The sequence below is a fragment of the Lolium perenne genome, chromosome 4 (assembly GCF_019359855.2).
Source record: "Lolium perenne isolate Kyuss_39 chromosome 4, Kyuss_2.0, whole genome shotgun sequence".
NCBI lineage: Eukaryota > Viridiplantae > Streptophyta > Magnoliopsida > Poales > Poaceae > Lolium > Lolium perenne.
The window spans coordinates 22,934,659-22,947,175 of NC_067247.2; the positions used below are offsets into that span (position 1 = coordinate 22,934,659).

The 12,517-nt window shown below is 42.2% G+C and overlaps 1 protein-coding gene across 1 annotated transcript; it reads right to left on the reverse strand.

Annotated features, from left to right (window-relative positions):
* Positions 1–4,443: 4,443 nt before the first annotated feature.
* On the reverse strand, positions 4,444–7,757 carry LOC127291896 (uncharacterized). Its single transcript, XM_051321211.2, has 2 exons — positions 6,741–7,757; positions 4,444–6,579 (listed from the first exon to the last, which is right to left on the reverse strand). The coding sequence occupies exons 1-2, from the start codon at positions 7,560–7,562 to the stop codon at positions 6,484–6,486; spliced, it is 918 nt and encodes a 305-aa protein (XP_051177171.1). The 5' UTR covers positions 7,563–7,757; the 3' UTR covers positions 4,444–6,483.
* Between the last annotated feature and the right edge of the window lie 4,760 nt (positions 7,758–12,517).

The window sequence follows — 12,517 nt, forward strand, 5'->3', positions numbered from 1 at the left end:
ATCCATTTCCAACGCCGCACAACACCCATGACCACGAATCCCTCTCTTCACTCGCATCTATGATCTATCCCCTCCCCCCTCTCGCCATGGCCGCCGCGCAGTATCCCCTCCCCATTTTCTCCCTATCGCCATGGCCGCCGTCGCACTAAAGGCCGAAGGAGGCGAGTTGGCGTTCCACTACACAGATAGCGGCGGCACTGCCTTGGTCCCCGAAGAGTGGTTTCCAGCTACCCGCGGCGGTCGAGATCGCCGCGTCGTTGTGGCCCGATCTCCTCCACGGTGACGGCGTCGCAGGGGGCGCATACAAGTCGCGTTGTTGTGGATTGATATCCTCCATGGCGGCGGCATCTCAAAAGGCGGATACGGGTTTGGCGGTGGGCACGATGATTAGCTCTTGGAGATGTTGTGGCGAGCGACCGAGATATCACAGCCACCAAAATCCCTACAACCACCGTCCATGTCGGAGGAGGAGCAGGATGGGGCCTAGGCGCACGAGATCCCTCCGACCCCGCTGCCAAGATCCCTCCGAGACCACATCGACCTGATCCGGTACTCACATCACCCAGATATGTCCGGATTTACCATGCCTGCTTGTAGGTTTTTGTGTGATGTTTACTATGTCATTTTTGCACTTTTGCATCAAGGAATTACGGCCGTACTAGTGTCAGGTTTCCTGTCATATTTTCCAATATATGTTTCCAGTGACTTTATCAGCAGTATCGGTGTGGCATGCTCTAGGCGAACTATTAGGACTTCAGAAAAATCTTTGTAATTGATCTGATTTTCTCTACGATCCAGAAATTTGGTCTTGATTATGTATGTTTTTTGTCACCCCGAATTTTGCAGCTAGCAACAAACCGTAATATATTGAGTTGTGTTTGTGGCCAATTTTGCCTGCCACAGCCAAGTGTGTGTTGAATACATAATTTGGCTACTAGGTATTTACAGGCCAAATTAATTTATAGGCTAAGTTAGATTATTAGTTGACATATATATTTGAACTTGCTGGTTAGTTCAAAATGCAGGATTGTGGTTATAAATAGAGAAGGGATGGCGTAGCAGCAGATCAGCAGAGCCAAGTTGTTTGCCCAGAATAAATGTATCTGATCGGCAGATGGAACAATACAAAGTTTTGCGCGGACTGCGTCACCCAGGACAAGTCCTTTGCAGATTTTGTGATACGCTGATCTCGTTGAGGACAAGTCCTGTCCAGTTTTGGATGGCAAGCTGAACGGGTTTTGTGAATAAGGTGCAACGGAGCGACAATGGTATGAGTTTTTGTTATCAGCTGAGATTACCGATGTCGACGGATATTTTATTACTTTCCTTGTGGACCAAAGCGTATTTGTACGTGAATATTATCTGCATTTGGAGAAGTTACGTGCTGGTACCAATTAGCAAACAGATATGGTAGGTGCAGCTTTGTATACATAACCGAATCAAGCAAAGGCTAGTCCAATTCGGTTTGGTCTCTGATTGTTTTGATCGTACACGCCAAGTCCAGCGTGCCTTATATACAAGGCCACGGCCGATTGGAAAAATAACAATCGATCTATACAAAAAATAAATCTACTTTCTATCGTTTATTTTCTTTATCGTTCTTCTCTGCCATACTCTAGCAGCCCTAGGGTTTGGTTCATCTTTACCGTTTTGCGCTGAAAAGCGGTCGTCCCTCCTCCACGAAAGCGAGGGGATCTTTGTTGCTTTGCTCGGAAAGCAATCGTTCGTCGTCACGAAAGTACGACAGTATCGTGGTGCTGCGCGGCAGTTTTGTGTGGCAACACAATTGGCGACTCCGCTGGGGAAAGAAGAAAAAGAAGCGCACGATGAACAACCATCCCAAGGACGCCAGAGACGTCGTCTCGGAAAACGTCATCGCCTTCACTCTCGACGATCTGTCCGAAGATGAGCGACGAGAACTTGAGCAGGAGCTTGAAAAAGCAAGGGCTGAAAAATTGAAGCGATTTTACAAGACAAAGGAGGGCGTTGTGAAGAAGGTAACGACACCAAGCCTTTCTCCTACGTTTGGCGCTAAGGTTAGTAAGTCAACTGAAATAATTGATGCTCTTATAGATTTGCCTGTAGCTAGTAAGTATGGTTCTGAAGTGAAAAACATGACCCGTGTAATTACTCCATCAGTAGCCAGTGAAATTGATGAATATAAGGAGCACTTTAGGAAGGATATAGAAAATAATTTGCCTGGTCATGTTCCCTCAGTAATCAATAATGATAGTTCTGAGAAAAGGCTGATTCCTCTGGAAAATAATAGATTTGTTAATGTGCCTAGTATTATATCCAGTGTATCGGCTAATGTTATGCAACCCGTCACTCCTAGTGATAATAGTCAAGGTGGCAAAAATTATGATAGAAGTTCGACCATTAATTTTACTAGCAATGAAGGGCGCGGCGGCACGCCGCGCCATATGGTGTCTGATTGGTAGCAATTGTTGGCATATCCAGGGTAATATAATGTGCAAAACTATAATGCTATTTATGTAAGTATGTAAATGTAGTAAAATGGTGTGTATTCTTGTTTCTTTTGTTGGTTGGCCCATCTCTCGTGATCTAGACCGCACAGGTGAAAGCTACAACCCAACCGTACATTTCCTTCTGTTGAAGCATCTCAAGGTTGTTGAAATATATTGTCGTGCGTAAGAAGAAATATATTGTCGTAAGGAAGAAGAAATGATTTGTGACATCAGAAAAGAGGGAAGCCAACATATTATGTACCACTGTATAATAAATGTCCTATTGTTGACTGTGGGATGTCAGTGTTCATTGTGGTGTTTAAGTAAAACATGTTAGTTCAAAGCGTGACAAGGACTGAAGATATCCCGCACAATGTGAATAGAGTTGTTAGCAAGAACCTGAAGCTAGAAACATGTTTGATTGATTTGACAGTGGAGAACCGCGAATTACGTTCATCTTTAGTTACTGTTATAATCCTTTGGCATCTGTACATGTACAAAACAAAAATGCACAGCAAACTTGCAGAGCAAATAAGAATACTTTTCCGGATCACTTGAACAGTTCGTCACAGCTCTCAATCAAGAGGCAACTTGGTTATCTTTTCCATCAGCCCTTTCATGCAAACCTTGTAAGAGTGAAGCGTGAGGAAACCTCCGTCTGCAAACATAGCATAGTAGTAATCCCTGATAAACAAAGGGAGATAAGTAAGATCGATAACTATACATGGATACACATATACATAATACTGTACCATGTAGGAAGTATCCATGCTTGGCAGTGGCAGACAGACATATTATATTTCTAGTAAGGGGCTTTGCACAGTAACTGTTACCATGTAAAGGTTGTTACATTGAGACCAGTATCTTTTATTTCTTTCATTTAGATCAGCTTGACCTGATAAAGTCAAAACTTAGACAATTGCTACCAGAAAGAAAAGCTAAAATTATGTCCTGATATTCAGTTTATTTACTGATAGATGTCATGTATGTTTACCTGGCCAAGTGAATATTTTTATTTAGCCGAGAATAATTCTTTCCTGGCCTTCTTCTTATGAATTTTATGCAGACAATGAATGATTCGTAAGCTTGCACTACTGTTGTAAATAGTGATACTGATATGAAATAAGTAGTCACATACATACCTTTTTTTAGTCGATGTACCACTTGGTATTGATTTTCTTTCCTTTTTTGCCATCTGTTATGGAGATTGTATCCTTGTGTGGGGAAAACAGTAATTCATTAGATAGTTTCTCGGCACTAAATTTCTGGTTATTATTGTTTATCTCTCCCAACTCTAAATGGATTTGTTCTATGATTTCTTTCTGAGGTATGGCTTGTAGATTTTTGTCATCTTCTGACAGGGTTGTTTTGTTCTCAAATGGACCAATTGGTGTAAATCCTTCATTATTTCCTGTACTAAAATGCATGATTGCACAGCTGCTGGATGCAATTGTTGTTTGCACCCATGCCAATTATTTCAGTGCTTGAGACATGAAAATTGAACTCTATATGTAACTCTGGGAACAAAATATAACAAACCAACAATGATAGGAGATCCCAACCATGGTAGGAAGCCTTCAGTTTCTGCTAGAATCAAGTAGAATGTTAAGAGTCTCAATTCATTTCAAACCCTGCATCTTGAAAGAGGGGTCTTGTGCTAAGGGAGAGTAAGAGAATTATGCAATGGAACCTGGGTAAATCCATATGTACTTAGAAGAGTTAATCTGCTAGATAACAAACTATTTTCCATATATAATTATGTACTGCTATCTAGTTAGGGCATACACACATGATGCATTGACCCAAGTAACTTAATAAATATATTAAAGATGCAGTTTTGTGTACCACAGAAAGGGCTACTTATCTAGTTGGAGAGCAATTTTCAGAAATGAGGGAAGCCGAAAACTGTCAGAAGTTCAACTAAGCTTAACTAAAAAAGACTGACATAGCAGATGATGAAGCAAAGCTGAGTGGACAGACCTAGTAAAAGAATGAAGGCCATTATGGAGTGTCGAATTTTGTGGCAACACCTGGCGCCAGAGAATTTCAGTAAAATGATCGAAGGTCACTTGCAGTACAATCGTTCCTTCTATAGTCTGTAGTACCTGTGCGCAGCAAATTTAGATGCATCCCCCTGCTAGAACATTTAGATAATGATGAGGTGCGCAGCAAATTTAGATGCATCCCCCTGCTAGAACATTTAGACAATGATGAGTTAAGCCATGAAGCTTTCACAACACAACATAGTAGGAGTGCAAGGATTTTTAGTATTCACATATGGAATACATATTTTAACCTTAATGTTTCTTCTTGGCTTATAAATTTTTATCAATTCAAGTCTTCTATAACCTTGATCGCAATTCATCGAGCTAAGCATGCTACCATTCTGCAAACAAAAAGTTCCATACCATAATTGTGTACGTAGGGCCTCGATAATAAAGGTTGCCTTATTCCTTTAAAGAGGGTCTCTATGTTAGGATAATTATCCTACCACAACACCTTGATGTACTTCTATTGTAAAAACAAAGCACCAACGTCATGAGACCTTATGAAACCAAACACAGAATCCTGAATCTGGTAATACTAAGAATGGTATGAATAAGGATGCAGTTGGCATTAAAGCTAAAATAATACTTAGCAATTTTCAAAATTAGAAATGTGGAAGAGCACATAGAAAAGAAAAAGGACAAAACATCTCATATTTAGATTTATTATGCTTGTAAAATTTCAGGAGACTATGTACCATTTTGTGCAATTTTGTATAAGGAATGTACACCTAAACGTTCCAATTAGTATTCAACTGTTGGATTCACATCGAAAATACCATGAGACAATCCTGATGCTAACACCAACTTCGTCACTCTATGATATCGTCATATCCAAGATATGTCCCTAAACAAGATATAAATGTCAGGGAATTTAGTTTAGACAGCATTTCGATTTTGGCGTTATTAAGAATAAGCATTGAATAAGAGACGTTAAAAGCAAATGTGAATACTGGAATCTATCTACGTTTGTGTTACCATGTGAACACAAAATCTATCTTAAAATCAGCAGCAGTATTATAATTATCACCTGCCTCGGATCGACGTGTATCATCAGCATGGTAAAGCGGCGACACAGCAGTTGCATCTTCAAAGCCATGACAACACTGCAAAACTGGAGGAAGCGAAGAAGCAGGACGGACCCGCCGACGACGCAACAGCAGGCACACTCATAGAGAACCTGCAGAAAAAACCTAGATAAATAAGTATGGAGCTGACATTGCATCAACCATACAGGCCATGGCTTCAGCATGCACTACCAGACAGAGTACACTCTATTGTTGTACAAAGATCAGCTCCATGGCATACATCGAAGCAGATGTGATGTTCTTGCCTTCAATGGACCAAAATACCTAGCAGCACATTAACCGAGAAGAAGAGCAGAACCGAGAACAAAACAAAAGATCTAACCTGCTGGTCAACAACGACAATCGAGCAAGCATAGGATCTTTTGATCTGGGCTCCTAAACTCCCAGATCTTCACAATTTTTTTCCTCTGGAGCGCCAAATTCAATTTAATTCGCATGGTAAATAAAAATGTATGATCAAATATTTTTATTCAGATGTCTTTCAATGCCAATATATCAATCAGCAATAAGCTTGCTAAGCTTTGTTACAGAACCACGAAAAATTATTAGTAGGCTAAAGTTCTAAGGGGCAAAATAATATTTCGAGATAGGATCAAATTGAGTAGGACTTGGGTATGACTTAAGTTCTGAAACTATAGCTCAAAGTAAGAAATTTGCACCTTTATTTGGTACTCCAGGTACCGATTGGTTGCTTGAAGCAGGCATGGTGCTATACCTCTGGCAATCCGATGCACTGCCACAACCATTCCAAAGTATGCATAGCCTAAAGCTTATTCCCTGGCACTACACCTTCATCAAATAATGAGTGGTCAGTAGCAGCAATCAATGTATCATTGTGGCATGAGTGCCTCGAAGCAAATCAGGAAAGAATTTGGTGCATTATCACATAGAATTGCATAAACAGACTTTAAAATCTATGTTGGCTGCTTGGCTCGATGCGGCGTGAACGCCAGCCTTGGCACCTCCTGCTACTGCAACCTGTAAAGGTGGCGCCATCAGGATTCAGGAGCGACTCAATGACCGTGAGATCGCCCAATCGAGAACGGGAGAAATCAAACTGAAACTGTTGTGCCGATAGATTCCAGGGTCGAAACAGGGATGCAGTGCTACAGAAAGAAATTCCAAACAGTGAAGTATACCAGGTAAATTTTGCCTAGTTTGGGTGTCCTGTGGGAGCGAACAGCTTGACCATTTTTGAGAGCCCTATCCAGCGACCGCCATCCACCAGCAGTTGTGCCGCCTGCAGGCACAAGCTCGACGCGTAACGCACGGACACCGCCGCAGCAGCCACCGACAACGCGCTCGAGATCAGCGGCAGTGGGGACCGGCCATATGCAGTCCGGGATGTTCACGGGCATACGCGGTCCGCCAACTCGAACGCCACCGACGGCCTCCCACAGTGCGGCGGCGCGCAGCCCTGGAGGCGGGCGTGAACATGGACAGAGCGCGTCCATACACGTCGACCGGCGAGGATGCCTCCTCCGCTCCATATGGCATCGGCGTCGTCGAGCTCCAGGGCCGGGTCGGCGGGCTTGCTGCAGCGGGCTCCGCTGCGAAGAGCCGATGCACGGAGACCATGGAGAAAGCGGGGCGTCGTCCAGGTGAGGATCTCTCACCGGAGAGCCGGAGCCCCTTGGAGACAGCTGCGCCGGAGCGGCATCCGACTCCTGCCACCGCTGTCGGAGATGAAAGAGGCCAGCAAGGGGAGCTGCGGCGACTACGGACGCCGGGCACGAGGCGCTCGCTGGACACCTCCTTGATGGGACGGCCGCATCGTCCTCCTCCTCGAGCTCCTCGGCGTGTATGGTGCCGTCCCTCCTCTGCTTCACTCTCGAAGAAACGGCGGCGGCGAGTCGGTGACGTTGCTGGGAGGAGCGGCCACGGCTGCTGGGTTTGGGCCTCGTGGGTGAACCGCCCGGAGGAGAGGAATGGATTGAAGAAATGGAGAGCAGCTTTGCCATGAAAAGATTAGAGGAGAAGCAAATTAGGAGACAATGGGGGACATAATGATACGTGGCCTGACAACTTCAGTGGGGATGTGTACCACCGCTTTGACCGCCTCTCTCCTTCACAGCTACAGCCACACAATCAAACAACCAAATAAGGTATCGTGAGAGGGAAAAAAAATTAAAATCTCTCACAAAATTGCTAGGGAGCACCGAAACGTACACAGAAAAGAGTTAGCAGAAATCAAAATATGAGACAACACACGTGTCAGCACCATGGTAATTCAGAGGAGGCCTCAAAACTCTTACAAAAAAGATGTTGGTTCCCATTTAATTAATTTTATATCTAGTGTTTCTTCTCATATTGGTTCAACTTTGATTTCGCAAAGTAACAATAGCAATAAACGAAATTTAGGCTTTAATTCTAATTTGCAGCAACCTGTCGATACCGAGGTCCCATACAGGCCGGTACTAGAATCGTATTTAAATAGCCCCCCGCAGCAAATGTCGGATGCTCAAATATCTTTGCCGGAGGTGCAATCGTCAACTGATGAGGGACGATTGAAATTCACAAAAGGATCTAAAATGATACCCCATAGTGATACTTTTCCTACCAATGTGATCAACTTTGAGAACAAGAAAATACTTATTCGGTCGTATCAAGCCGAATCTACGAAAGGGAAAAATGTTGTCATTGATGATAACGCTGTACCGAGGATGGTCAAACCAAAATATCCTAAAGTAGGAGTGCAGAAAGTCGATGAAAGAAAGATAAAAACAGCTTCAAGGCCAAAGCCGACTGTTAAACAACTGTTGGACAAATACACTTCGCGCAAGGCCAACAACGTGTTTCGTCGGCTTGGATGTAATAAGCATATTAGTTCTCCTTCTCGACATGGGGGTCATCATCAGTGGCTAGGAATCACTTATGACCACCTGCACTATTTTCCATCGGCACCATATGCTACAAGGCCGACAGATTATTTTCAACCGGAGCGGATTCCATTAGAGCATATTTACGAAAGACAATTGTTTGAAAAAAGAGTTCGGTTTAATCATGAAGTTATACCACATGGTGGCATTGTTTTTCGAGGCAATAACAAGAAGCCGATCTCAAGAACTTCTAATCCGCGCAGGATACAGAATCCTGATGGCAAATATTATAGAGGCGGTCAGAAGTTGAAGTGGGTACCGATCAGTCGTGAGGGACATGATGGAAATGAGCACGATCGCACCAAGGGTATTGCAGCAAAACTTACTAGCTTAAATTCTGAGTTGGCTGATGCACCTGCTGGTCTATACCCGGGAAGCCGTGTGGAAGTTGAAGCCGGTGGTACAACTGCTGATGGTTTTAAAATTGGTGAATACCCATCAACTGAAGGCGGTGTTTCTAATCCAAAAACAAGTGACGTTGATGGGATTTCTGGTTCAGTTCAAGAAAAAGCTGCTCGTACAGAAGGAAAACATGTAGACAATACACGCATTGCTTCTTGTAGTACACGTCCAAGTCAGAAGTCTGAATCGGCTAGAGTGCATGTTGATTCGGTCATGAGAGGTCGCACTTCAGGAGCATTTGAGAATGTATCTCCAATGGGTTTCAAGTGTAATACTACACAACGTTGGGATTGCAACAGAGGCAGCTATAAAATTAAAGCTGGTAGCGTAGCTGATCACAAAAGAGTTTCTTCGGCCAAGGGAAGAATATTTGCCCCAAGAGCTATAGTACATCACTACAGGCCGAGGTACCGGGGGGGCAGCATTATTAAGTCAGTTACACCAGGTACTAAACCAAGACCTCAATGGTGCCCGACTGGACTCACACATACCCAGAAACGAAGGGTGCAGCGACTGCGAGCATTCGAAATCAAGGAACAGTTCGCTGAGAAGAAACGCGACGAATGGTTCAATCGAGATAGACCATCAGTGATTCATCCAAATAAGATTTGGAAGGAAAAATGCATCTTCGCCAAGAAAACTAATTTGGATGACACGACTGCTGATGATAATTCAGAAACTAAAATCGATACACCTACGAATACTGACGTTCATACGGTGTTTGCATTGCCCGCTGATTTTCGTGCACCAAAAGCTTCTGAAGTCACAGAGCTTGATCTTATTCCAAAATATGCTACATTCAAGAAGCCGGAGAATTACGGACAACACCTAAAGCCATTGTTTATCAGGGGTCACATTGATGGCAAGCCTATGGGTCGCATGCTTGTTGACGGCGGCGCCAGTGGTAATATTATGCCTTTTTCGGTATTTTGTAAATTGAACCGAAAAGAGAGCGAGTTAATGAAGACCAACAAGAGACTTAGTGGGTTCTCGGGAGAATTATCTGAGGCTAAGGGTGTTATTTCTATGGAACTCACAGTGGGAAGCAAAACAGTAGAGACTGCATTTTTTGTTGTTGATATTAGAGGCCGCTATGATATTCTCTTGGGGCGTGACTGGATTCATGCGAATTGTTGCATTCCTTCTACTCTACACCAGTGTTTAATTCAGTGGGTTGATGATGATGTGGAGGTGATTGAGGCGGACAATTCCGCTTGCATTGCTTTAACAGAGGTACCGGTTGATTTGCAACACGGTGAAATGCGATGTTTGACCGGTAGAGACTTATCGGACTATGATTATATCAATATTTGCAGAGATGGTTTTGTACCTATAAAAGCACAGCCGACTAATATAGCTCAGTTTAATGATTTAGCTATATAAATGATGAGCAAAGATCATAGTTTTAAGTGGTTGCAAAAACTCGTACCGAAGAATATCGTTTCAGAAAGAGCGATATGCATGAAACAATTGAAAATTTTGATGATATGGAAAAGCTTGAATAGGGAATCTTATCAGCTGGCCCACTTGAAGATGGTGAGAAGGAGTACATCATTGCATAACTAAGTCATCGCTTGCTCGACACCGATACTCGGTATGTGTTTATTGAAAAGTTATGCTTGTCTTTATATTATGCATGTACCAAGTTTCGGCATTATCTACTTTCTAGCTCATGTGTGGTAGCTTGCCAAGCCGATGTGATCAAATATATGCTAGAAAAACCGATTCTTAGTGGTAGGATTGGAAAGTGGGCTTATGCACTAATAGAATATGATTTAGCATATGAATCGCTGCGTGCCATGAGAGGTCAGGTTATCGCCGATTTTATCGTTGATCATAGGATTAAGGATGAAGAAGATATTAATTATGTTAGTGTTTGCCCTTGGAAACTTTATTTTGATGGATCGGTTTGTAGAGAAGGGCAAGGCATCGGTAATGTTTTAGTTTCACCTAACAATGTTATTTATGAAACATCGGTCCGTCTAGAATATTTTTGTACTAATAACCAAACTGAATATGAGGCTTTGTTGTTTGGTTTGCAAAATCTAGTAGATATGGGTGTAAAAGATATAGATGCTTACGGAGATTCACTTTTGGTAGTACAACAAATTAATGGTGAATATCAATGTTTTGATGGATTATTGAATAGTTATTTGGACCGATGTTTAGACGTAATTAAATCTCTAGATACATTTACTATTCATCATATACGTAGGGAAGAAAATTATAGAGCCAATTATTTAGCACAGCAAGCCTCTGGTTATCTTATTAGCAGAGGGAAATTTTTCATACTAGAGAAACCACTACTAGGCGTTGTTGAAAGTAAGATCGATCTGTTAGCTAGTGATTCAGTACATGGTGCTACATGTCCAGATTCGGTCCAGGAGCTAGTAGTAGTACATGATGTTAATTCGGTACATGGAACACAAATTGCCGAATTAGAAACTAAGTTAGAACCGGAAGATTGGAGAGTTCCATTAATCAATTATTTAAAAGATCCAAGTCAGACAAGGGATAGAAAAATTCGGCGACAAGCTTTGAAATATACTTTGTTAAATGATGAATTATATCGCCGAACAATACATGGGTTATTTTTAAAGTGCTTAGATTCTGATCAATCTAAAATAGCTATGGGTGAAGTGCATGAAGGAATATGCGGGACACATCAGTCGGCTCATAAGATGCGATGGTTATTAAAGAGAGCAGGTTTTTATTGGCCGACTTTGTTAGAAGATTGTTTCCGATATTATAAGGGGTGTGAAGAATGTCAAAAATTTGGGAATATACAATTAGCACCTGCGGCTATGTTAAATCCTATCATTAAGCCGTGGCCATTTAGAGGATGGGGCTTAGATTTTATTGGTGAGATACATCCTGCTTCTTCTAAACAACATCGCTTCGTCCTAGTGGCTACAGATTATTTTACTAAATGGACTGAAGCTGTTCCTTTGAGAAATATGACTCATAAAGAGGTGATTAGTTTTGTGTTAGAGCATATTGTTCACAGATTCGGTATTCCCCAAACTTTAACTACTGATCAAGGTTCTTCTTTTATGTCTCATCAGTTTCGTGAATTTGCCGAATCATTTCGAATTAAGTTGTTAAATTCGTCGCCTTACTATGCTCAAGCTAATGGACAGGCCGAATCTAGCAATAAAACTTTGATTAAGCTTATAAAGAAGAAAATCGAGGAGCATCCGAAAAAATGGCATGAAGTGCTTTCGGAAGCTTTATGGGCTCATCGGATATCTAAGCATGGGGCAACTCAAGTAACACCATTTGAGCTAGTGTATGGACAGGAGGCAGTGTTGCCTGTAGAGATTAATTTGCAAGCTTTTAGAGTGGCCAGACAAAATGATTTGTCGGCTGTGAGTTATACTAACCTGATGATGGACAGAATAGATGATGTTTCGGAAGAGAGACTAAAAGCCTTACGAGAGATTGAAAAAGAGAAATTAAGAGTAGCTAAGGCTTATAATAAAAAGGTGAAAGAAAAATCGTTTCAAATAGGAGACTTAGTATGGAAAACGATTTTACCAATTGGGACTAAAGATAGAAAATTCGGCAAATGGTCGCCGAGTTGGGAAGGTCCATATAGAATTGTACAGATTGTTCCTGGAAATTCATATTTTGTA